The sequence below is a fragment of the Megalobrama amblycephala genome, unplaced genomic scaffold (assembly GCF_018812025.1).
Source record: "Megalobrama amblycephala isolate DHTTF-2021 unplaced genomic scaffold, ASM1881202v1 scaffold449, whole genome shotgun sequence".
Taxonomy (NCBI): domain Eukaryota; kingdom Metazoa; phylum Chordata; class Actinopteri; order Cypriniformes; family Xenocyprididae; genus Megalobrama; species Megalobrama amblycephala.
The window spans coordinates 50,631-78,449 of NW_025953384.1; the positions used below are offsets into that span (position 1 = coordinate 50,631).

Sequence of the window (27,819 nt, forward strand, 5' to 3'; positions counted from 1 at the left end):
AGAAGTTCACAGAAAGGAAAGAAGGCAGAAACCCAGATAGCACACGTACGTCGTGCAGACATCTGTGCGACGTCGTCATTTTCGTCTGGAAGACGTATATTTTAGAGCGTTTGCTCATCTGCAATACGTCGCCGAGACGTCCCTTCCAGCTGTTAGAACGACGTCTAGGCGATGTCTATAAGACGTTAATAATTTAGAACGTCGGCAATCCGCTCTTTTACAGACGTTTATCAGATGTTTATACGTCTGCAAGACATCTGATTTATGTAGCCCAGACATCGTTTTAAGATATGATTCCTCCCATTAATAAAATTAACCCCCATAAAATCCAGCCACATCTTCACATGATTAAATAACCACAATAAAACACGCATTTGTTGATGGTTTTAAAAATATTTATTAGGCAAAAACGTATTTCTAATTCATTATATTGATTACAACTTTTAATTAATTATAAAAATCTATATTAACATAACGCCATATTCAAACAAAACAACAAACAATTAAATAAATTAAGATTAAAATTAAAAAATACATATTAACATAACGCCATATTCAAACAAAACAATTAAATAAATTAAGATTAAAATTAAATAAACAATTACACCCTCCCTGGGGCCAAGCGGAGGAAATCTTTGATATATTTCTCCGCCTCTGCTTCCGTTGGTGACGGCAGGACGGGATTCCTCATGGCTGAAGCTGCATGTAAAAAAACAAACAAACAAACAAAAACACTTTATTTTTTAAAACGAATAAATTTGTCAAAGACAGCCTATCAGCGAGTTTTCTTCCTGCGCGAGTCTACGCTGATGCTGCGTGGAGAAGACACGTGTCTTGACGAGTTGTGAGGGAAAATGTGCTTAGGGTAAGTATAAAACAAATAACGTTATATTTTAATACTAATTATGTGTGGTGTCTGTGATCGATTATACAATAACCTTGAAATGACGTTATGTTGATTAGGTTGATCATGATAATCACCTTAGTTAGCTACTAACGAGCGAGTTGTGCCCGTTTCTGTGGTTGGGCAACTGATCGGTTAACCCAAGGTTCGTTAAACAAAGCCATTATATTTGCTAACTATTTTTTAAAATGGCACTTTGCTGTTAGTTTTACCACATGTTTGATTATGTTTGACTCATGAACATGTTAGCCAAGTACTTATTTAATTTAACGCTGTAACTTCCCGCCATTGGATCTAATGCATGTACAACTTTTGAACTTACCGGTTAGTAGAGACCCGATATTCGATTTTCTTATCCCCCGCTTGTCTCCTCTTCCACACCAGTTCAGCTGGCGGGCGACGTTGGTGCTGAACACCTTGGAGCAGATTCTCCAGACGGTCTTCTTCACATTTGGCCCGCCGCTGATGGATAATCTGTTCACCTTCAACAGGTACATTAAAATACGTTTTAGCAAAGAAATGGACCTCTTCTGTACTATACTAAACACTAGTACCTGTCAAATGTTTGGAATTAATCTTTTGTAATGTTTTTGAAAGTCTGTTCATGTTCACCGATTGCATTGATTTGATACAAAATTTAATCCAACAGCAAACATTTTTGTAATATTCATATGAACTGTTTACTATTTTGAAAAGCAATTCTTGCTTTACAAAGCTGAATATTCAGCAGCACATGATCCTTCAGAAATCAGTCTAATATGCTGATTTTCTGCTCAAGAAACATTTCTGATTATTATTAATGTTGAAAGTTGTGCTGCTTCATAGTTTTGTGGAAACTGTGATAAACTACCTTTCAAAAGTTTAGGGCAGGGATGGGCAAACTTGGTCCTGGAGGGCCACTGTCCTGCAGAGTTTAGCTCAAACCCCAATTAAACACCTGAACCAGCCCATCAAGGTCTAATTAGGCATGCAAGAAACTTTGAGGCAGGTGTGTTGAGGCAAGCTGGAGCTAAACTTTGCAGGACAGTGGCCCTCCAGGACCGAGTTTGGAGACCCCTGGTTTAGGGTGAGTAAAAATTTTAATAAGCAAAATCAAAAATGACAAACACATTTATAACATTTCATAAATGCTGTTCATTTGAACTTTGTTCATCAAAGAATCCTAAAAAATGAAGAAAAAAATTTCTCAAACATGAAGTGGAAAAAACTATTTTAATGTGGATAATAAGAACCATCATCAATAATTGACCACCAATAGTAATTGCTAATATCCAAGCATAAAAATGGCTTATGAGAATGTCATGTGACACTGAAGACTGGAGTAATGATGGTGAAAATCAAGCTTTGATCAGAATAAATGAAATTTACAATATATTCAAACAGAAAAATCATTTAAAATAGTAATAATATTTAAAGGAACACTTTTTTTGAAAAAAGGCTCATTTTCCAACTCCCCTAAACTTACCGTTTTCAAACCAATTCAGTCGATCTCCGGGTCTGGCGGTACCACTTTTAGCATAGTTCATTGAATCTGATTAGACCGTTAGCATCTCGCTCAAAAATGACCAAAGAGTTTCGATATTTTTCCTATTTAAAACTTGACACTTCTGTAGTTATATCGTGTATTAAGACTGACGGAAAATGAAAAGCTATGATTTTCTAGGCCGATATAGCTAGGAACTATACTCTCATTCCGGCGTAATAATCAAGGAACTTTGCTGCCGTACTGTTGGTGCAGCAGGAGCGATGATATTACGCAGCGCCTCTCACAAATGTCTCCCTGGTTGCAAGGCACGCTCCCTGTGCAAACGGGGTCACAGCTGCTGCGTAATATCATGAAATGGATTTGAAAATGGTAAAACTCAACTGTTTAACTCTAGGAGAGTTGGAAAATGAGCCTATTTTCAAAAAAAGTGGAGTGTTCCTTTAACTGTTAAAGGGTTAGTTCACCCAAAAATGAAAATTCTGTCATTACTCAACCTCATGTCGTTCCAAACTCGTAAGACCTTCATTCATCTTCAGAACACAAATTAAGATATTTTAGTTGAAATCCGATAGCTCAGTGAGACCTCCATAGGGAGCAATGACATTTCCTCTCTCAAGATCCATTAATGTACTAAAAACATATTTAAATCGGTTCATGTGAGTACAGTGGTTCAATATTAATATTATAAAGCCACGAGAATATTTTTGGTGCACCAAAAAAAACAAAATAACGACTTATTTAGTGATGGTCGATTTCAAAACACTGCTTCAGGAAGATTCGGAGCACAAATGAATCAGAGTATTGAATCAGCTGTTCGGAGCGCCAAAGTCACGTGATTTCAGCAGTTTGGCGGTTTGACACGCGATCCGAATCATGATTCGACACACTGATTCATTATGCTCCAATGCTTCCTGAAGCAGTGTTTTGAAATCGGCCATCACTATATAAGTCGCTATTTTGTTTTGTTTTTTTGGCGCACCAAAAATATTCTCGTCGCTTTATAATATTAATATTGAACCACTGTACTCACATGAACTGATTTAAATATGTTTTTAGTACATTAAAGGGTTAGTTCACCCAAAAATGAAAATTATGTCATTAATGACTCACCCTCGTTCCAAACCCGTAAGACCTCCGTTCATCTTCAGAACACGGTTTAAGATATTTTAGATTTAGTCCGAGAGCTTTCTGTCCCTCCATTGAAAATGTGTGTGCAGTATACTGTCCATGTCCAGAAAGGTAATAAAAACATCATCAAAGTAGTCCATGTGACATCAGTAGGTTAGTTAGAAGTTTTTGAAGCATCGAAAATACATTTTGGTCCAAAAATAACAAAAACTACGACTTTATTCAGCATTGTATTCTCTTCCGGATCTGTTGTCAATCCGGGTTCACGACTCCGCAGCGCACTGCTGACGTAAGACGCTGCTGACGTGTTATCTGGTGCGCCAGAGTTTTGTTTACAGTATGAGGGAGACGCACGCTGTATTCTGTCACGGAAAGAATGACAGATGCAAGTGCAAGTTAATCTCTTTATTAGAGCTTCACACCAGAGTTAGTCATTAAACGAGGAGAGACAGTAGCAGGAGAGTGGTGACGCAGGGACTTCGATGGGCAGCTGGAAATCCTGTGGTGAGATGAGATGGTGTCGTGAGTCCGTGAGTCCGTGCGTCCGAATCCGTGAGTGCAATCCAAAGTGAGAGTCCGACGGAGAACAGGAACAGGAAACAACGACGAGGAAATCCACTCCGGGGAACAAACAAACACGAGAGAGCACAGGACACAACACCAGGGTTCCAAACAACGATCTGACAAACACGAGACGAAAGACAAGGTGTTAAATAGGCAGATAATGATTGCACACAGCTGCCGCTGATCAACAATCAGCGGCGACGCCCACACAGAACAATCAACCAGACACACCCACACAAACACACAGACACCAGAATGAGACAGCGGATTGATCAACCGTGACAGTATTCAAGCTATTTTTTAAAATTGTGCGTAAGTGTCCATGTCGCGGATGTCCTAATCGCCAAAAACAATGACGTAAAAGTGCATTACCAACGCCGACAGATGAAAGGATTCAGTGGAATCAATTCAGTGGAATCAATTCAGTGGAAAGGATTCCGGAAGAGAATACAATGCTGAATAAAGTCGTAGTTTTTGTTATTTTTGGACCAAAATGTATTTTCAATGCTTCAAAAACTTCTAACTAACCCACTGATGTCACATGGACTACTTTGATGATGTTTTTATTACCTTTCTGGACATGGACAGTCTACCGTACAAACACTTTCAATGGAGGGACAGAAAGCTGTCAGACTAAATCTAAAATATCTTAAACTGTGTTCTGAAGATGAACGGAGGTCTTACGGGTTTGGAACGACATGAGGGTGTGTCATTAATGACATAATTTTCATTTTTGGGTGAACTAACCCTTTAATGGATCTTGAGAGAGGAAGTGTCATTGCTGGCTATGAAGGCCTCACTGAGCCATTGGATTTCAACTAAAATATCTTTATTTGTGTTCCGAAGATTAACAAAGGTCTTACAGGTGTGGAACGACATGAGGGAGAGTAATCAATGACACAATTTTCATTTTTGAGTGAACTAACCCTTTAATGTTTTCAATCTTCATTTCAAACTTTTGGCAAGTAGCATATAAACATACACACTACATTTCATTAGTAATTGTAGGTTGACAATTCCATTTCTTACCATTCTCTGCATAAAACCTCTGTCTGACAGACTTTGCTCCAGCCGGTCTAGATCCTCAGTGGATGCTAGAGGAAAGATTCCATCTTCCTCCTCATTTTGCTCTGCCACTGGGGGTAAAAAGCGCCTGTTTCCCACTAGAGACTGGACCAGTGAAGTCAGGTGGTTTATCTTCATGTCCATTTTCTCTAGTGTTTCTAGAATGGCCCTTTCTACAGCTGCAGTACAGAAGAACATTTAATTTGGCATGTAGTTTTGATTAATAAAATAATGGATTTTTTTAAAAAAAATTTTAACTTGATAAATAACTTACATGTACATTGATTTGGAACCAGACGCAAGACTGGATTTTCCTGTCTCACGCCAGAAGTACCTGTAAGTAAAAATTTACTGTGAGGTTTTCAATGTTTTGTGACAATGTTTTCATTGTCATGTGTGCCTCTGACTTGTTCTTGGTAACATCCACCATGTCTGGGTTACATTTCACTCTAAATAATGTGACATTTTCATGAAGTGACGCCCACTCATATAATTTTGTTTGTTTGTTTTTTTTGAGTTTCACTCTTTTACCTGGTTTGGTTAAAGGGTTAGTTCACCCAAAAATGAAAATCATGTCCTCAATTACTCACCCTCACGACGTCCAAACCCGTAAGACCTTTGTTCATCTTCAGAACACAAATTAAGATATTTTTGATGAAATCCGAGGGCTGTCAGTTCCTTCATACTGCCTTTGCAATGAACACTTTGACTCTTTAGAAAGTTTATAAAGAGATCAGAAAACTAATCCATATGAATTTAGCAGTTCAGTCCAAATTTTCTGAAGACTCGATTGCTTTATATGATGAACAGATTCAATTTAGGTTTTTACTTGCATGTAAACCTTGACCATTGATCTTACCAGTGCTGATGCCGCTCTCTCTCCTATTGCGGTCTTTGATTCTGAAATTAGCTTGCTGATGATCAATAAAATGCAGCTCATATCTGTTTCTTTCATTGACGTATAATCCATTAAATTTGCATATAGCATGGGAATTGAAGATCGGATTTATATCCGTTTTGCGGTGACACATTTATGTGGCCAAGTGTAAATGAAATCGTCCGGTCTGTAAAAACGCATGAAGTAACCAGATGTAAACAGGCCTTTTATCGTTTTGAAGAGTTAAAGTGTCAGATGCAAAGACAGTCAGTGGAGGAACTGACATCTCTCAGATTTTATCAAAAATTTCTTACTTTGTGTTCTGAACGAAGGTCTTACTGGTGTGGAACAACATGAGGGTGAGTACTTAATGACAAATCTCATTTTGGGGTGAACTAACCCTTTAAGAGACATACTGGAGCTGAAAATGGGGGAGTTGGAAAGTAAAAACCATCAGCCTCAGCTTATTTAAGTTTTCATGATGGCATAAAACAATATATGTACAAAAATACTTTGTAGGTAACATACTCTGTTCTCTTCCTTGGTGGCCACCTGAGGGTCTCAGGACAGAAAAGGTGTGCTCTATGGATTGAACAGATGTAATTATAAGTATTAGATTGTTTAAATGTTGTGAATGTGTTTGATTTCCTCAGGCCTAATTAATGCTCTTGTACCTTGTGTGTTAAGTGGATCAACACCATAGCCGGCTCCGTGATGGTCTGGCTGAGAGATGCCCAGTGTCGCTGAGAAAGGTGGAGCAGGTAAGATTTGCTTGTTACCAACACAAGTTAACAAACACTAATATTTTAACAGAAAAGCATAACACAGATTTTGGTTCACTTCTTATAATAACAGTATGGTTCATTTATTCATTATTACACTGGCATTACCAACAATCTCCAGTCAGTAAATCAGTGTTCTTTTGAGTACATTAAGGACTCTAATGTAGTTTTCACACTGGGGATGTGTTGTAGTCCATATTTGAGTGTGATTTATTCCTGGCACCCCCTGCAGCTTTGGTCTGGTCTAGGGTACGGTACGTACCGCGATACTCTCATGGTGTACCGAACGTACCCCTGTCCATTCTCAAAATTCAAACAAAAATGTCCAATTTTTACACTCCTTGATGTGGCATGACAGATCTCTGTACAGGCGCAAAGTGTGAGAGAGAACGTGATCATCTTTTCCTCTTTAAAGGGTTACTTCACCCAAAAATGAAATTTACACCTGTAAGTCCTTTGTTCATCTTCGCAACACAAATTAAGATATTTTTGATGAAATCTGGGGGTTTCTGTAGTAGGGATGGGCATTTCAAGCAAAAATAATATTCGATGATCGCTGGGAATTATTCAAATATTATTCGAAAATCGCACCCCTCCCCTGCATACACACATGCATGTAGGCCTACTATAATACACTACACACAGAGGGAGGGAGAGAGAGAGAGAGACAGTTCGCACTTTCATTGGGGAATAGGCTGTCTTAACCCAAGCCATATAATGATTAACTAATGACTAAACGCGTTATAACAGAACAGGCCTTGTGAACAGCCTGAATGACGGCACTTGTGTGAACATTGATTTTAACGTCTCTGTTACATGCCACGCTAGTCATGCCACGCGCCACCCTCTGTTTACATGAACGTGTCACCATTGAAAACGAGGATTTTTTAAAGATGAAAATCGCACAACCTGTTCGATATTCTATAATTAAATCAACGAATTGAATATTCGAAAATCGTGAGACATCCCTATTCTGTAGTCAATATGACTACAGTGGTTCAACCTTAATGTTATGAAGGGACAAGAATACCTTTTGTGCGCAAAACCAAAACAAAAAGTGACTTTAACAATTTGAACTGTTGTCATACAGAGTTGATGTAGTGCAGTCTTCCATGTTTATGTCCGAACACCAGCTCAGTATTGGCCGAATCCTGTGTCAGCATCACACGCATCCATCGTTGTGCTCACGTGTACAGCTTCAGCCAGTACTGTTTTTATTTTCGTTTTGCGCACAAAGTATTCGCATCGCTTCATAACATTAAGGTTGAACCACTGTAGTCAGGTTGACTATTTTAACTATGTCTTGACTACCTTGACTACAGACATCAAAAGGTGCAATGATGTTGCTGCCTATGTGTGGTTCAGAAACCATTGGATTTCATCAACAATATCTTAATTTGTGTTCTGAAGATGAACGAAGGTCTTATGGGTTTCGGCTGACATGAGGGTGAATACTTGATGACAGAAACTTCATTTTTGGGTGAACTAACCCTTTAATAAATCATTGTGAATTCATTGAGTTTAGTTGCTGTTTTCAGCACACATTCTGACAATCAAGCATCTGAGGCAGCGTTCGTGACACGTTGTATTAGTTGTTATATTTGATTATTAAATAAGTGATTTAATAAATGATCAATCACATCACCTCATTTTACAATCCTATTAGCCCTTTATTTAGATTAAAAAGCTGCATGTGCACTCCCTGTCATGCTGTTGGCTATATGCCACTGCAGTAAACGCATATCACAGTATTAAGGCTAATGATTAATCGATCAATTAATCGATCAATTCATTTAAACGACGATCAGTCATGGGTATTTGTGTAAATTGACATCCCTAATTACGACTTACAGTGCATCCAGAAAGTATTCACAGCGCTTCACTTTTTCCACATTTTGTGTTACAGCCTTATTCCAAAAGTGATTAAATTAATTATTTTCCTCAATTGTACAAACAATACCCCACCATGACAATGTGAAAGAAGTTTGTTTGAAATCTTTGCAAATATATTAAAAATAAAAAATAAAAAATCTCATGTACATAGGTATTCACAGCCTTTACTTTGTTAAAGCACCTTTGGCACCAATTACAGCCTCAAGTCTTTTTGAGTATGATGCGGTAAGCTTGGCACACCTATTTTTGGGCAGTTTCTTTCATCTTTGCAGGACCTCTCAAGCTCCACCAGAGAAATGCTGGAGCTCTGTCAGAGTGACCATTGGGTTCTTGGTCACCTCCCTGACTAAGGCCACGTTCTCACTGTCAGTTTTTGGGATTGACAATCGCATTTACTTACAGGTGTCAGTCTTAAAGTCTCGTTCACACAGCAACTTACAGTAGCGTCTGGAACACAGTAGCGTCTGTATGAACGTCCAACGAGAGTCAAGCCCATATTCTCTTACTAGTAACCATAACAACAGTGACCAACATAACATTAAAGATGGCGACGTCCATAAAACTGAAAAGTATTATCACTTTTGACGTGACGAGACTAATTGAAGCGCAAGTTCATCCATCAAACATGGATGTAAACTCCTCACCTTTCAGTGACAACTCACCTTTTTGAGATTAAAATAGGTCAATTATGGGATTTGCATAGATCCAATGAGAAAGTGTTTTTATGGAGGTGAGGGGGTGGGGTCTTACAAGGGTACTTGGTGGTTTCAATAAGTACTGTACATTGTTTCCTTTACTCTTACTTTAAAAACTAATGTCTTTTAAAGGGGAATATTTTATGTATTTGAGGTCTGAGATGTGGGAACGGTGAAGAGAGAGAGGGCAAACAGTTTGCAGTTTAGCTCAGTATTGCCGTCTATTCAGCCAATATTGTCTTAAATATTCTGCATTACAGTTTTGAATATATACGGTATTAAAAATAAATCAGGCACATATAAATGTCCTGAAACACGACTTCTGGCTGCATGTCAATATCCATGGATTAGGTTTATTTGACAAGTTGTAAGGAACACTTTCGAGCCCAACCTTTAGTGTAATCGTTAGTTTTACTTGTGTTTTCGGAGTTTCCTCTGTTAAATCCAGTCACGCAGAAGGATCTTTTGCCACTCAGTCCAGCTGAGGGAGCGCGTTCCGGCGGGAAAGTGACGTTGATGCATACCCTCTATACTTAAGCACATGTTTTTTTGTTTGTTTGTTTTTTAAATAAATTTGCAAAGATTTCAAACAAACATCTTTCATGTTGTCACTATGGGGTATTGTTTGTAGAATTTTTGAGGGGGAAAAAATGTATTTAATCCTTTTTGGAATAAGGCTATAACTGAGAATACTTTCTGGATGTATTATATATCTGCACAAAATGATGTGAATGCACAAGTGAACTTGAGTGTGCTGTTGTTTCTTCTTTTGTTTTATTTATTTTCATTATTTTTTTTCTTACTCTGTGTTCTTCCTTGGTGGTCACAATCACCTGAGGGTCTCAGGACAGAAAAGGTGTGCTCTGTGGATTTGAAAAGATAATGTAATAAACAGTTTTAGATTTTGTTGAAGTTGAAATGTTTTTGGTTTCTTCCTCCCTATTCTATTGTAATTAATGCTCTTGTACCTTGTGTGTTAGGTGGATCAACACCATAGCCGGCTCCGTGATGGTCTGCCTGAGGGATGCCCAGTGTCGCTGAGAAAGGTGGAGAAGATAAGATTTGCTTATCAACACAAGTAAACGCACAGAAAAATGTGTTGCTAATTGAAATTTTAGAAAGAATAAAACCAAAGAATTACATGAATTACAACAAGAGATCCACCAATGTATCAGCCAATACAAGCAATTATTTCTGTTATCAGCTGATTGTTTAGAAACTGCTGATATTCAGGACAGTTTATATGTTCTCAATCAAAACGGGCTGGAAAAAAGTGTTTAGACGGCAAATCTTGCTGTGTGTGTGAAGAAAATCAAAATTAACACAACAAACGCATTAACAGTTAAAAATAGGGGTGTAACGATACATCGTTATATCGCGATATAAAACGCGATGATATGTATCGGTGATATGATTCGATATGATCCGTGATATAGGCCCGGTTTCACAGACAGGGCTTAGGCTAAGCCAGGATTAGGCCTTAGTTATATATCTTATAACTTATATCCTAGTTCAATTAGGATATTTAAGTAGCTTTTATAAATGTACACTAGAAAAAAAACATTACTGGTGTGCATCTCCTTAGCTGTTATAAATTCACTGAAAACCACAGCTTCTTGGGGCTTATTGCTTTATTACAACTCTGTAATAGTGATCAAATGTAACTTACTCTGTGTTCTTCCTTGGTGGTCCCCTGAGGGTCTCAGGACAGAAAAGGTGTGCTCTATGGATTGAAAAGATCATCTAATATTATGCTGTTTAAAATTCTGTAAAGTGCTCTAAATAGCTTCTCTTGTTTCCTCCTCCTTATTGTAATTAATGCTCTTGTACCTTGTGTGTTAGGTGGATGAACACTCCAGCCGGCTCCGTGATGGTCTGCCTGAGAGATGCCCACAGTCGCTGAGAAAATTGGAGTGGGTAAGTTGCATTTATTACATTTGCAAATTAACAGTACATTGCAATTGCAATTTGAACTGTTTTTTTTTTTTTTTTTTTTTTCATTAACTTGATTCTATTTGGGTGAGGGGTGTAAAATTTACTTAAGTGAATTTATGTGCATTTATCTTACTCTGCGTTCTTCCAAGGTGGTCCCCTGAGGGTCTCATGACAGAAAAGGTGTGGTCTATGGTTTGAACGCAAAATATTTAGTTATTTAGTTTTAGATTGTTTAAATGCTGTGAATGTGTTTCTGATTTCCTCATCCCTGATTGTGCTCTTGTACCTTGTGTGTTAGGTGGATCAATACTCCAACCGTCTCCGTGATGGTCTGGCTGAGAAACACGCACTGGAGCTGCAAAAGGTGGATTGTGTAAGTTGCACATGTAATTGTGAGGTTACTGTTCCTCCATTAACAGGGCATTTCCCCATAACTTACACACTTTAAAGATGATAAACATAATTGTAAAAGTAATGCATATGAAGTTTCTCTATGTATTGATAGCCTCCACTCCAATATTACTGCTACGCAAGACTTGATAGAGAACTCTGTATTTGCACGTTGTCTGAAATAAGTGTATGCACGCTCTCACGGCACGCGCAAGTTTTCTTTTGCGTCTTGCTCTTGAATATTTAAATTAGCCAGGCTTAAATGAGTTTAGTTTAAACACACAGATAGCAATGTGTGCTGTTCAGGTCTCACCTGCACTCACATCAACACCCGGGTGATAACAGTGTAAATGACTGGACATTAGAGCATACAGCACTAGCATTGAACAAAGTTTACACTGAGTGACTGTTTTGTCCACGCTTTCTGATTATCGTTGTAACATTTTTAGAAGCCAGAATGCGCATCCATCGACTGAAATATACATTATCTGAACTCTGTCCATCTTCCACGTTGCTATTTTAAACAAACCATATTAGCCTATAGATGGGTCGTTTTTCGAGATGGACCGGGGTGCAAGTGCGTGCCGAACTGTAAGTGGAGAACGGTACTTTTTTTCTTTTTCTTTTTTTTTACCGAGAACCGTTGCACCCCTACTGTGTTCATTAAAGACATCTTAATGAAAATAGAAAATAGTTTATGGGTTAGGAATGACACAATTCACAAAAGTTTCTTTGAGTCAAATAACCCATTAATTGGATCACATGTTTGACTTCATTTGAGCATTCCCACCAGCCAGATACAACTAATAATTTACCTTGAAAGCTGGGGAGACTCTCACACCAGGTCTGCTGTTGGTCTTCCATATCACTTTGTTGCTGATTAACAAATGCTGTTGACAGTCGGGGGGTCATTAGTGATGTTCATTTTGATAGCTACAGTTCTGCAGCTGTATGTTTCAACAGTTACTTAATTCAGCGGTTCTTAATTCTTTTCCTGCACAGGAAATCTGTTAAGGTTTAGTTCAATTAGGAACATTCATTCAAGGATTTGCGCAACGCCACTGCCTGATGAAACTAGAGAAGTGTGACGTAATATAACTCTATGAATAAATACAATTTAAAGGGATGTCTTATGCACTTTAATGTCCTTTGAATGGAAAATATATGCTCCCTTCGAACTGGAATCATGGTGGATCCTGTGAAATCCACGGTCGAATAGCACAAATGTCTGAAGTGATAAGAGATATACAAAATGTGACGAACAGGATTAAGAACCGCTGACATAGTTGTAGCTTTAAATAATAATTGTAGATTTGGATAGAACAATTAAAATGATTTAAGATAAGAGATCTTCAGACTTACAGTTGCTTAAAGAGTTTACAGCTCTGCTCTGCAAAACCTGAGGTTGCACAACAGGACCTGATAAAAGGGACATTTTGTTTTTGTATTCTGGCTGTTATGCACTTTTAATCTTACTTATTTCATACTGGGCCATTCTGTGTAAATCAACCAAATTTGAGAATTACATAGATCAATTTTTTGATGTTGAAAAAAAATGTTGAAGAAAGAAAAACAAATGGTGATGAAAGCAAAAATATTGAATGTCATGGATCATGAATTTTTTTTTTTAATTGTCATCAACACATAAGATTTTACTAATATACTACCGATCTCTGTAAAAATAACGTTTTGAAAAAAAAAAAAATTATTTTGACGAACGCACACGCACACACACACACACACACACACACACACACACGCACACACACACACACACAAAATACACATCCATGACATCCATACACATCCATGACAAAAATATACATCCATGACATTTAATAGTTTGGCTTTCTTCATTTATGCATTTCTTTCATCGGGGGGGAAAAAAAATTAAAATTGGAGTTTAAATGTAATGTGTATTGTTATTCATATCATTCATTTTATTACCATGTTTTACATGTTTTTACATTTATTTTCCATTACCTTTTTTCTTTGTGCGTTTTGGAATTGATGGAGGTTTTGGTGCTGGTGGAACACTTTCTTTGTCTGCAGTTTTTCTTTTTTTAAGAGGTGGTTGTTCTGGTGCCTCATCATCCGATGAGTAGATGTGGTTGGAGCACAGTTTCTTTCTAGGAACACAAAGAAAAAAGTACAACTGCACACATTAATTGCCCCTTGTGTGATGTAGCAAATACTCATATAAATGGAATAAAAACATTTTATGCTTTATTTCTCCTTAAAGGGATAGTTCACCCAAAAATAATAATTTTCATAATTTACTGTAAGACCTTCGTTCATCTTCAGAACACAAATGAAAATATTTTTGATGACATCCAGTAACTTTCTGACCCCCCCCCGTAGACAGCAATGCCACTACCACCTCTTTTTGGTAAACGCAGCACAAACGCAGCGGGTTCTGTGTCAAAACCATAGACTGTAAAAAAAATATGGACGTAGCGTCCGTGACGTCACCCATAGAGTTCTGAACAGCAGTTTTGACGCGTAAATGAGGCTGCGGCCATCTTAGCTGCGCGTCACCGCACGTCACTCCCGGATAACTGAAAATGAGCAAAGAGGTGGGGAGGTGGTTTGAGCTGATATGACTGGTTGCTGAAACCACGCCCGTCTAGCTCGACACGACCATGTTAGCAGCAAAGGAGCTATCTATCTATCTTAGATACGATCTAAAATATTAATGAAGACAAGTTTTATCATCAGAACGTTCTAAAGGTTTACTGTCAATCTACGGTGTTTCTTTAAGATATAGATCCTCCAACACCAGTAGTGTTGGGTGTGCAAATAACAACATGGAAAATCAAATGGGACTTCATACCTTTATAATGAAATAGAGATCGCGAGATGAATCCAATCCGTGGCACTTGGGTAAAATATGAGTGTCCATTGCAAAACAAAAAAACGTCACATTTCTTCTGAATGATCTGCTCTCTGTCATCGTTCTTCAAGAAAGGATGCAATCTGAGCAGCGTTTATGTTGTAAAACTGTATACGATCGTATCTAACAAACAAATGAGGCCGTGTCCAAAGTATATTTTTTTTCAAAATAGTGCAGCAGTTTTAGTTATAATATCCAAGCAGTGCTGTCGGATTTTGATATCCTCCCGCCATTGTCATTGTAGTAAATCTCACAACCAAAACTTTCAGCCAATGCCACGATCCAACAACGTGTGTTCTGTTTCTTCCCCATGCATGCACATCTACACAGACACACATCAGTCTCGAATATTATGCAGCAAGCCATATTTTATAATTGTATAAAATAATCGAGCACAAATACGGCTGAGATGCCAAATTCAGCGGCAGCTGAGGTAACATGACGGCTCACACAGACATCAGCGCAATCTACCTGTCACTCAAGTGACCACGCCCTTAATTATGCAGAACTTTAAGGCTTAATATAATTTAAACGGATAAGTTATAAAAAAATTCACCCCCCTCAGAGTTGTCATGAAGGGCAAAAATAGCAGTATAGACCAAAACCACAATTTGAACCAACTTGTAAACATGTTTTTTTTCTGCTGTAAACTTGGCCAATTTAACATGGGACTCAATGAGATTCTGCTCTCTTTTGGAGCCTGTCCCTAGCGGCCAGTCGATGAATCGCAGTTTAAGTTACTTCCGTATTGGCTTCATGAGAAAAAGGGGGAGGTTGCCGCTTGGTCAAAACGCCGGCTCCTGCTTCAGCACCACGCACATACCTGTACATCGTGGTGCTCTTGTGAATGCGTGATGGAATCTGACATGGTAGAGGAAATTGTTGAATTATTTTCAACAATTTTTGTTGTTGTTGTTTCTTGCTCAGAAAAAGGGTTCTCATCGCTTCATAAAATTGTGGTTGAACCACTATAGTCACATGGACTATTTTTAACAATGTCTTTACTACCTTTCTGGTCCTTGAGGGGGTAGTTGCGTTGATGTCTGAGCGTAGACATCAACATAATTTGTGTTCAGAGGATGAACGAAAGTCTTGCAGGTTTGAAACGACTTGAGGGTGAGTACTTGATGGCAGAAACACTTTAAAACCTGTAACAATCATACTGAAGCTGCTATTCAATTATTTAAATATTCAGTTGAACTATGGTAAAGTTGGTTGAAACGAAAGTATATGGCATTTACATGTGTTAAAACATTTCTTTGTCTTTTGTGAGGACTTACTTTGGAATCCTTTTTCCAGCAATTTCGGGTTCTGAATTTATGTCGGATGTATAGCTGGCCTTCTTCCAGTTGTTGGCTACATTTTGAAAAGATGCTGAAAAATGAAATACAGGTAAGGTTTCAGTTTTGTTTATTAAAGCTTTATGTGAGACCACATTTTACAGTATAGATAAATGATGTACAAAGATTCTGAAAAATGAAATGCAGGTATGCTGGGTAAGATCATTTTAATTTAAGTGTAGGAAGGAAGGGGACAGTATAATTTACTCTCCAACAAAAACTACCTGGGCTTCACTCATGCATATACAATCCACAAAGGATTCTTACAATCCACAATGTTTTATGCCGGGTCCACCCCTTCTCTGGCTGTGGTGTCTCCATGATTTTAACACTCTTTAACAGCCTGTCAATGTCTTTCTCTGGCTGTGGTGTCTCCATATTTTAACACTCTTTAACAGGTGGCCACCAGGAGTATCCGTCAGCATACCAGGACTTGGCAACTGGTCCAGTCGTCCCTTCTCCCTCAAACTCCACTATTAGGTACATTTTTTTTTTTTTTTTTTTTTTTTTTTTTAATATATAAGAGAACTGCCAGCCTGAAACCCATATTGTGTATTAACTTGGATAAATTCAACTATGTAATTCAAATGCATAAACTATGGAACAAAAAGTGCTGATAAAGAATTAATCTGTATGTAAAAGTGGAATTGCAACAAAATGATGTTGATGTGGGACAAGAAAAATTTTGTTCTCTATTTCCTCAAATTTGCAGAACTCGACGGTGGTTGAGAGATCGTCAACTAAATAAATGCCGAGTGTAGAGGATGGTAGGGGATAGTCAAAAAAAGATTCCTGATGGTTGAAGGTGCTGTAAGCTACATAAATTTCATCCCTGAATGAAATGATATTTTGCAGCTTTGCAACTTTACCGCCGATGTAAACGTGACTGTTTGCCCGGTCCAATTTAAGAGTGTAAGGGCTTGTCCTTAACTCTTTATACTGTGTCGCTTCATGAAAGGATGCAGGTAGAGGACCAGTTGCATGCTGTTTTTTGAGCAGATGTGGCCTGGTTTTGTGAGGTTTTTTGCAGCTTCTTTGCATCTCTGAGAATCTTTTTATTATTTGACTCAGAGGGCATGTTGGTTTCCTCAGAAGCCTTTTGAGTTTGTTCAGGTGATTCTCATACTTGAAAGCACTGAAGTTGTCTAGCACGCCATGCTTTTTTGCATCATCTGCAAGATGTACAAGGCAGTGTGCATTATAGGACAGGAATTGTGGCCCATACAGTTGACCGAAGTGATTGACGAAGAGAACCAGTATGTCATTGGCATAATCACAGTAATCTTCCATCAGACTGTTGTTGCACAGGATGAAGATTCCCACAAAAAGCAGCAAGAAGTTTTTGTACACCTCTGTGGTAAGGAGATCTTTCAACATAACAGGTCCGGTATACAGTAAAAACTGCCTGAACTCTGTTGCCTTCCACCTGTCAATTTCCCTCAGTGCCCTTGGTTTCCTTGCGAACTCCATGGGCACGCTTCTCTGAGCATTCACTAACCTTTCTGTTAATGTGTTTATTTGAAATCCCGACAGCCTACAAGTGAGAGGACCCATCTTCAACCACAAGTGGAGAAGTCTTCTCATGATTCCGAGGCACACGAGGTGCATGTAATCGAGGGGGATGCCAGAGACCATGTCCAGGGAAGTTTGTTCAAGGGGTGACATGCCATGATGGTGATCAGAATCGGTCTTGTTTCTGAAGCTCTCATTGGTTCTTAGAGGCATGTCGCTTCTTGGAAATGTCATCCTATTTTTCAGGTACACTCCATCCTGTGTGCATTTTTCACATCCATGATAGCCTGTGTGACCTTTGATGTTTTTTAGGAATGCACGAGCAGGTGCGTCGCAAACCATCGAAGAAAGTTGTAAAGCTAACCTCACTCCTTCAAACTCAAATCCATTACCCAATTCATTTACTTCCGTGATGAAGTCTTCAAGATACTCGGTCAGTGAGGTAGGTTTACCTGTGCCACAAAATAAACCTATTGTCACTGGTTCTTCTTGTCTGATATTTTGCAGTGTTCCAAGAATGGGCCAGAACTGTGTTGACGAACTCTTGTAGAGTGGCAGACCATCGATGTTGACCTGAAGCTCCAATGTGTGAATGTTGCTCAGAATCTTGACATTCTGATGTAGCACCTCTGTGATTGAATTTAGTACTCCAAAATGGTAATACTGGCCACCAGCTTTGTGTTGTATTTGAGGGTTCCCACGCACCGTTCCTAGCAACGTTCTTGAGTCTTTTGGCAGATTCAAACTATGTTGACGTAGTATGTTTAGTAATGAATTTAATGCCACGTGTGAGATTTTGTTTTCAGTAGCCCAGGTTGCCAAATCTTCTCCTAGGGAAGTTGGATCGGTTTCAGACTCTGACTCGGGGTCTGATTCACTGTCATCAAGAACACTTGCCATATTGACAGCTTCAGTCTCGTCAATCTGAGAGAGACAGTCCATAAATGTGTCTTCATCATCGATTTGACATTGACAGGCGTTACGTGAGTCACTGTGCATGCAACTCAACTCCGTCCCCGAAGTTGTTGCATTTATTGTCTGCAGTTGTTGATCCACCTTCTCCTTGGCTTTTCTCCTCAGCGTCCAATAGGACGGCTCATTGCAAGCCATAGTATTAAGACCTTAACACAAACAAACCCTTTTTTGTTGTTTGTTTACTGGCCTACCAATATATTTGCATCAACACAATTGATGTACTATAAAGCATCATCAGTTGAACTCAAAGGATGATGACTTCAGATGCAAAAGCCTCTAAGTGTCATCTAAAATATTCTTATAAAGTGAGCATTTTTATCAGGCTCCTGTTTTAAATAGAACTGCCATTAAAGTTAAATTACTGAACCTAAACATAGAAGCCTTGTAAAGATGCACATTTTATAAGAAAATTTCAGATGGCACTTGGAGGCTTTTGCATCTGAAGTCTACACAGACACATACATAACACGCACACAAAATTTTGAAGTTTGGGACTAGTAAGGAGGATATGAAGTTTCTTATGTTTAGAAAGGCTATGTTTATCTGATAAAATACAGTAAAAACAATTGTAAAAAATGTAATTTTATTTAAATATTTAAGAATGGTATGGATTCTAGTGGTGATAATCCTTTGATAAGAAATGTTAGAAACATCAGAACGATTTCTGAAGGATCATGTGACACTGAAGACCGTATAATGATGCTTAAAATTCAGCTTTGATCACAGGAATAAATTACATTTTAAAATATGTTCAAAAAGAAAAGTTTTTTTTAATTCGTAATAAAATTGAGCCATTTTACTGTTTTACTGCATTTGACTTAATAAATGGAGTCTTGATCATATTTATACTCAACAATATAAACTAAATATCTTGCTGTATCATAAAAGTTATCTTGCTGTCTAGATGCATTTCTGTACTTTATATTCAATCTTCTTCAACTGAGAGTATTGAATAGCAAGTGTCTCGCGGGAAGTGAATTCGGATTCTCTGTTTCAGGGCATGCGATTGGCTGTTCGCTGCTGATGTCACACTTTCAAGTGCGCGCGCTCCAAGAACTCCAGTTCAAATCCCAAATCGACGGATGGACGGAGTTTGATCGGCGTCATGGTACCAGCAAAGCATGCATGTCTTGGTTTCGTGAACTTGACTAAATCCCGACTGTGTGTTGCACTGCCATCCTCGTACAGGCTCCTTCTGTGATTCACCGAAGCGCGTCTGAATTCAAGCTGGAAACGGCCTGTGCTTGGTCTGTCCCAGGGTGTCATCGTCACTCACGAAGGTAACGTTAATCATGTTTAACACGACCTGTTAGCTGTGCATGTTAACAAATAGTGGGTCTTGCATGGTCTAATGACCATCATATGTTTAGTGCTTGTGTAACTTAATCCGTCTGTGAAAAATGTGAGTACACTCGATAACGTCCACTATGGTTTCGGATACCAAATACTTAAAGTGCTCTGTTTGATGGCATAAAATGGCGATTTTTGCATTCGGCACAAGTGTTAAGTAGAGCAGCACTTCAATTTTTTACACGTTACTTTTCTCTGCGCTGAGCTCCAGCCACAATTAAACGCACTTGAAGTAGCTGTGTTGAGGCAAGTTGGAGCTAAACTCTGCAGGACAGCGGCCTTCAAGGACCGAGTTTGGACACGTATGGTCTAACCAATCAGTATTGAGCAAAGCAACGCTTTAGATTTTCCCGCCCCTTCCGCCCCGCCCCCCGCGGATGTTGTCAGTCACAGCTGTTGTGAGGAACGGAAAAAACGCGCCTATAAAAACTTGTAGGCATTTTGTTTTAATTACGACGTTTGTGTTGGTGATTATTTATTGTCTGTGTATACATACATGTATAATAATACTTATTTCGAATATAATTAAACGTCAAGATATCAAAAGGCTGATTAATACTGTATACATATACTTACCAACAACTCGCCGAACTGAAGACAAACTACAAACAAACTTAAAGCCGACTAATAATGAACTAGAAAAACAACAAAGTAAAAAAACGTGTAACGACTGAACAGGAACGTAATATATACAGTTGGAGCTATTTACAGGTTATTAATGTGGGAAAATTAATCAAAAAAAGTTGAGAGTACAGTAGGCTGAGGAAATCACAACGGTCATCTGATACAAATTATAACGGTCATCGGATATATATAGTATACGGTCACGTGACATTCATTCATTAATTCTGTTTAATTATTTATTTTTTTAGTTAATTTTTTATTATATATAATATATTAGTTTTATCACCATTATGTCAAAGACATTTTAAAATATCTGTATTATGGCTTTATTCTTTTTACTAGCATAAATTTTATTAAACAATTTTATTTTTTTTTCCCCAAAAATTTTTATAATGTCTGTGTATACATACATGTATAATAATACTTATTTCGAATATAATTAAACGTCAAGATATCAAAAGGCTGATTAATACTGTATACATATACTTACCAACAACTCGCCGAACTGAAGACAAACTACAAACAAACTTAAAGCCGACTAATAATGAACTAGAAAAACAACAAAGTAAAAAAACGTGTAACGACTGAACAGGAACGTAATATATACAGTTGGAGCTATTTACAGGTTATTAATGTGGGAAAATTAATCAAAAAAAGTTGAGAGTACAGTAGGCTGAGGAAATCACAACGGTCATCTGATACAAATTATAACGGTCATCGGATATATATAGTATACGGTCACGTGACATTCATTCATTAATTCTGTTTAATTATTTTTTTTTTAGTTAATTTTTTTATTATATATAATATATTAGTTTTATCACCATTATGTCAAAGACATTTTAAAATATCTGTATTATGGCTTTATTCTTTTTACTAGCATACATTTTATTAAACAATTTTATTTTTTTTTCCCCAAAAATTTTTATACCCTATGGGTCAAAAGTTTGGAAACATTACTTTTTTTTTTTTTTTTTTTATGTTTTTGAACGAAGTCTCTTATGCTCATTAAGGCTGCATTTATTTCATAATAAATACAGAAAAAAACTAAAATATTGTGAAATATTAATACAACTTAAAATTATGGTTTTCTATTTTAATATACTTTAAAATCTAATTTATTCCTGTGATGGTAAAGCTGAATTTTCAGCATCATTACTCCAGTCTTCAGTGTCACATGATCCTTCAGAAATCATTCTAATATGCTGATTTGATACTCAGTTATTATCAATGTTGGAAACGGTTGTGTTGCTTAATATTTTTTTTTTTTGGAACCTGTGATACTTTTTTCAGGATTCAATGATGAATAAAAGGTTAAAAACAGCATTTATTCAAAATATAAATCTTTTCTAACAATATAAATCTTTACTATCACTTTTTATCAATTTAACACATACATGCTGAATAAAAGAATAAATTTCTTTAAAAAAAAAATATTATATTGTATATTATATATGTATATTGTTACAAAAGATTTCTTTTTTAAATAAATGCTGATATTTTTTAACTTTTTAATCATCCTGAAAAAGTATCACAGGTTATAAAATATGAAGCAGCACAACTGTTTCCAACATTGATGATAAATCAGCATATTACAATGATTTCTGAAGGATCATGTGACACTGAAGACTGGAGTAATGATGCTGAAAATTCTGCTTTGATCACAGGAATAAATTATATTAAGTATATTAAAATTAAAAACCATAATTTTAATTTGTAGTAATATTTCACAATATTATTGTTTTTCCTGTATTTATTATGAAATAAATGCAGCCTTAATGAGCATAAGAGACTTAAAAACATTAAAAATAATGTTTCCAAACTTTTGACTGGTAGTGTAGATTAATCCTAAAAAAAGAAAATATGAAAATATATTTTAAAATGTACTTTTTTTTTTTTTTTTTTTTAAATCACTTCCCCTGATTTAAATGCCACACAATTTAAGTGGAACACAATGCAGTTGAGTTTGGTCTTGATAGCCCTTTCTTTTGCTTATGATGATGAATGTTTAAAAAAAAATGTTTACAGTTTAATAGAAGTTACACCCATAGTTTGTGCAAAGCGATGTGAGGTGTAGGAAAAAGTTGGACAAACCTATGGAAATTATGAAAGATGGTAGCCTAAAAACATATTTAATATAAATACAAATGGAAAACAAACTGCCATAGCTTCATGACAAAAAGTAATCATGCTGTAATTATATTCATTTGTTTTATTAATGTTTATTTATAGTACATTTTATTCTGCTTACCTGACTCACGCAGAATTCTGTCCTGTTTGGTTTCCATCATCCATCCTCTGGCAACTGGGCTGTGTATGGAGGCCACCATTTTCTCCCACAAACTCCACTCTCAGGTATTTTTTATTTTTTTGCTGAAACAGCGTTGTGTGTTTTATCCACAGATCTGCTCAAAGTCGCACTGGATTTTCTCCTCATTGTAAGGTTGAGAGGTCCATCTATCACTCTTTTCCATGTTTGTAGAGTTAGTTTGTGGAGTAAATATATAGGCCGTAGTGTTGTCACAATACTGGAATTTCGAACTTCAATACGATACCTTGAAAAGTACCGATATTCGATACCATTTTTGATTCCACGGGGAAAAATGTATATACTGTTATAGATTTTTATTTATTTATTTTTTGTCTGTCCATCTATTAAAATTATAGGCGATCAAAAACCACAGACTGTATAAAACCCAACCGCTAGATGTCAGTGTTATCTCAGAGCGTAAACTGACGTGGAGCCTGTTGTTTGCAAAATAGGCCATGTTAAAATCCAAATACTCGAAACGCATTGAATCTGAGAGCTCACTTAACATCCCGATGTGACCCGCGCTGCTGAGAGTGGCGTTTCGATAGAATATGTACTGCACACTTTTTTATATATATATATATATATATATATATATATATATATATATATATATATATATATATATATATATATATATATATATATAAAAAAAAACATCAAATAGACTGACTTCCTGTTGTTAAATAGTTTAGAAATTAAAAACTGTTATACTGTGAACCTTTAAAACATATACACACCTAAAGACTCCTGCAGTCACTTTACTGTTTTCCCTTTACTTGGATTGCACACAATAGTGATTGTGATATAAATGCAAATGACAGTATTGATTAAATAAGTTTTTTTTTTTTTTTTTTTTTTTTTTTGTAAGTTGTAAAGCAGAAGCCAGTTTAACTTAATTTATTATAAAAAAAAGTAAAGAAAATCAAAAGAACAAACTGTTATGACTCATAGGTAGTCTGTTTGGGATTAAAGGGTCATGAAACCTCCTGTTTTAGCCTGGTCATTCACACCTCAAAGCTCAAAAAACTCTGTAAAAATGGGTGTGTAAAGCTCTGGATAAGTCGGAGTGTAGAGGGAGGGAAGAGGGAAGAGAACAACCAATGAAACACAGACATAGAACACACTCATTATACAGAATGAATATTAATATATGAGCACGTAGAGAATGACAACAAACTCCCAAGCACAAGGGAGAAATGCGAAAGAATATTTAATAGGGCTAATAATAGGCTACTTTGATTACGTTTACGAGCACTGCAGTTTCAAAATCAGTCTTTTAGAATAATCGTGTCGCGTTCAGATAGGTTACACCACTGTATCAGTGTCCAGTTTGCACATATAATTCATTTGAAGAAGACTTGATGAAATATGTGTGTATAACTACACTGTGCTGGTTAATGTTTGGTGCAGGAGAATGTGTGAAATAACTTTAAACACGGATACTTTGTTCTGTATGAGCTAGGATCCACGTGGCTAGTGTTATTAAACTCACCACGGAGCTCCGCACTGAAACCAATCATACGCGCTCTGCGTGTATAGCATAACAATCGTATTTTTCATGTTTTCGTATTCAAACTCCAGTTCTGACCGCATCGCGAGCAAAATACAAACAACACTCATGTGCTGTGCTGAGGGAAACATATACGGCTCGCTTGTTTGAACGCAGCTAGAGCAGGCAGAGGTGAATGAACAGCACTTTTGTGATATTTGAATTCTCCGCTGTAATGCGATCTCACGCGAACATATTTTCCATTTGTGCTGGTAGATTACAGCAAAACAATCCACATGCACATGCACGTCGCAGGAAAACGCGTGTTGTAACACAGGGCTTGACATTAACTTTTTTGCTCACCAGCCACTGTGGCTAGTGGTTTTCCAAAGTTACTAGCCACTCAGCATTTTCACTGGCCACAATTTTGCTGTTGGGAAATTACATTTTATATGATTAAAGTTGACTTTGGCATGCTTAAATTACTTGATTTTGAGTCATTTTACTTGATTTACAAGATTTAAAACCCTTTCATACTTACAAATGCAGATTGACCTCCCAAATCAAGACTATACATTGTATAATAATAAATTGTATATCCATTTCCAGAAACGCTACCTGCTGAAAGTTATTACAAAGTAGTAAAAACGTAGCGAGTCGTAGTTCTTTCTGGGGTATATTGGTGTTGGTATACGCGTTGATAAAACTACAAATCCCGTGATAAATGCAATACCTGCCCGTGAAATACGTCTGCGTCTCCACAGAGTTACTTTCAGCGAGACATGGCTAGATCACAGCGATTTCTGCTGTTGGTTACAAGCGGTACCCAGCTCCATGTACGAGGCTCACTGCAAACTTTGGAAAAAAAAAAAAAAATCATTTAGGGACTCTGGGTGTGAAGGCGCTGGAGTCACACGCCAAAGCGGAGAAACACAAGCTAGCCACAAAATGCCTTCAGCAGACTCGGCCAATTAGCCTCACCACTGCTGTCGTCCTCCTCAATGCCTAGTCCCTCCGGTCTCCAGCGAATTATCAATATAAATTCAGACTTTCCAAAAAATGTGCAATAAATTAATGTTTGCGAATTTTAAGCAGCGACATGATATTGACAACCAACGATTGTCAACTTACAACATTTTTCACAGTCGATCAAAATAGGCAAGTATTGTTTTATTTACTTGTGAATGTCTAATGTAGTGTGATTAACAAGGCTGTTGAATACGGATGTCCGAATGTGCGAATATAAAACCAACTTTACCCAAGTCACATTGTGGTGTGTGGAAGGTTACTAATGTGATTGCTTTATCTGTAAATTAAATTAATGCTTTTTCAATGACTAAATTCATTGAAATAAAATGATTTTTTCAGAATTTCTTTGATTTGAATATTTTTTGGTAATGCGTCGTGTAGGTCTTAAATTTCAATATTTATGGTCTTAAAAGGTCTTAAAAAGGTCTTAAATTTGACTGTCTACAGACAGCTTTGGGCTGGTTGATCTGTGCTGATGATTGTATATCGTCGCTGCCCGATGAAACTCGCGTATGTCCAAAACGGTTACTTTTCAGGAAGTGAAAAAAACACCATATTTCAAAAGCAGTTGAATGTAGCGTTGTCATACTTGGTACGGCATCTTTACATGTAACCATATTCTTGCCAGTGTAATGATATAATCCACATTTGACCAAAATTGAGTTTAAATGGACATACGTGCATATTTTACAATAACGGTGGTCGATACGCGTTCTTCCGATCATTAATTAGAATGGCCAAGTCGCGTTTCATATTGACAGATGAATACGCTCAGTTTATTAAATAGCCTACGTCTTAGTTTATTAAATACGCTTAGTTTATTTAATATTAATTATAAATTTATTAAATGTCTCTTGCAAACTATAAAGGGACAATGAATCAATACACTGACATGGTAATGCTAGACAGATACTTTGTTTGCACAGTCCTACCGTAATTTTGTCACTCATAGACGTACGTCTGGCGTCAGGGGGGAAACGTTTACCTCGATAAAGGAAAGTCATTGTCTCACCAGGCTATGTTTATTTGGCAATGTAACCTCACAGTGTTATTCGGCTATCCAGTGCTGAGCTTCGATGAAACTTCACGAGACCGGCGAGATGCTTCCACAGGGCGGGAGATACACGGCGTGATTGACAGCTTTGACACCAAATGGATATACGTGAAAATCAGATGACATGATTTCACAACTTTTCATTGGCCATTTAGATATGTGAAGCATACTGTATACGGAAATGAACCTGGACATTAAATCCGTCGAAAAATCTCAAAATGGACATACGTGGTTTTCATCGGACAGCGACGATATGGTAGTCAGAACATGGTTCAGTTTTATTTGTTACTCAGCTTTCACAGCAATGCTGGTAAATGAGCAAAAATATATATAAATACTGTGAGAATCATCAATCTGAAGTCACAGCTTCAGATTGACAGCTGCTGTGTGGCATCTAGTACTGAGGTTGTTGACAGTATTGTGTGCATGTTGCTGCCTTGTACATGGTGTTCACTGCCCAATATTGTTTGAGAAGTAAGTATTTTAACCCACAGTTAACTTGTACATTTCCTTATAAAATGCTCTAACATTTCTTCTATTTCTTTTCTCCACCAAACAGCTTTGAAGATGGTTCAGCCTAGATGCTCAGATCTACCACTGGTCCAGCTTCATTCCCACATCTGGCACCAAAGATTAATTAAGTGCAGTCCATAACCAGTGTGTGCACCTTGTCCATTGCAAATGTTAAGGATTGTTCTATTAGAGCTCATTATAATCTTTGAGATTGGCCTTATGTAAAGGCTGTTGTGTGTTGTGAGTAAAGTTCACCCCCCTGTGAAACAGTTTCCCTTAGTTGTGAGAATATTTTACCTTCATGCTCTCAGCAGTTCCTACATTTAAAGTGTCTTTTTATTATTATTTTTTATTATTATTGAAATATTGCTTTAATGTTCAATCAACTTTGGGACATGATCAACTCTGGGAAGTTAGTATCATTAATTCTGTAAGGTGCTTTGAATCAAATGAATATTTGTATAGCGTGTTTCCTCCAAAGGCTGCTTTCTCATTCCTCAAACATCAAAAAGGGTCACCTTTGGTTTGCTAATTGGAGTTTGTAAGCATCATTATTTGGAACAAAATATGAAAATGGCTCGGTGTTACACTATTTCAGTGCATGGCAGAGAGTCGAAGAACCACCTGACACAAAGCCATGGATCACCCCCTTATACAGAGCATGGTAGGCTATTAGGGGTCAAATTCATGCTTTCTGCATAACGAAATTATGTGAAAAACAGCTAATAAGCAGGTAGAATTACCGTTTGCTTGAAACAAGCTTACCTTAACTTGGCTGGCAATTTTTTTTTTTTTTTTTTTTTTTTTTTTTTTTTTTTTTGTCTGAGGGATCAAACAAAGGGATAGATGAACAAACTGGCTGTTTTACATTATAGGTTCCAGAAAGTGTTCATATGAGCTTGTATTTTTATTAGTATTATAATTTATATATTCTGATTTGTAATCAGAAGTCACCCTTTGCAAATCATTTAAAGCATTTTAAAAATTAAATCCATGAATGCAGTGCT

The 27,819-nt window shown here is 37.1% G+C and overlaps 1 protein-coding gene and 1 long non-coding RNA gene across 2 annotated transcripts; one reads left to right on the plus strand and one right to left on the minus strand.

Annotated features, from left to right (window-relative positions):
- Nucleotides 1–349: 349 nt before the first annotated feature.
- LOC125261644 lies at nucleotides 350–16,029 on the minus strand. The gene is made up of 16 exons (XM_048180196.1): nucleotides 15,893–16,029; nucleotides 13,703–13,848; nucleotides 13,082–13,138; nucleotides 12,535–12,609; nucleotides 11,616–11,684; nucleotides 11,463–11,516; nucleotides 11,225–11,293; nucleotides 11,064–11,117; nucleotides 10,363–10,431; nucleotides 10,198–10,257; nucleotides 6,699–6,767; nucleotides 6,553–6,606; nucleotides 5,422–5,481; nucleotides 5,112–5,326; nucleotides 1,227–1,386; nucleotides 350–699 (listed from the first exon to the last, which is right to left on the minus strand). Exons 4-16 carry the CDS (start codon nucleotides 12,581–12,583, stop codon nucleotides 602–604), a joined length of 1,080 nt encoding a protein of 359 aa, XP_048036153.1. The 5' UTR covers nucleotides 12,584–12,609; nucleotides 13,082–13,138; nucleotides 13,703–13,848; nucleotides 15,893–16,029; the 3' UTR covers nucleotides 350–601.
- A 436-nt stretch (nucleotides 16,030–16,465) lies between these two features.
- On the plus strand, nucleotides 16,466–27,819 carry LOC125261645. The gene is made up of 4 exons (XR_007183395.1): nucleotides 16,466–18,447; nucleotides 19,437–19,719; nucleotides 22,678–22,768; nucleotides 26,859–27,819. It is a non-coding gene; the product is annotated as an uncharacterized LOC125261645 (long non-coding RNA).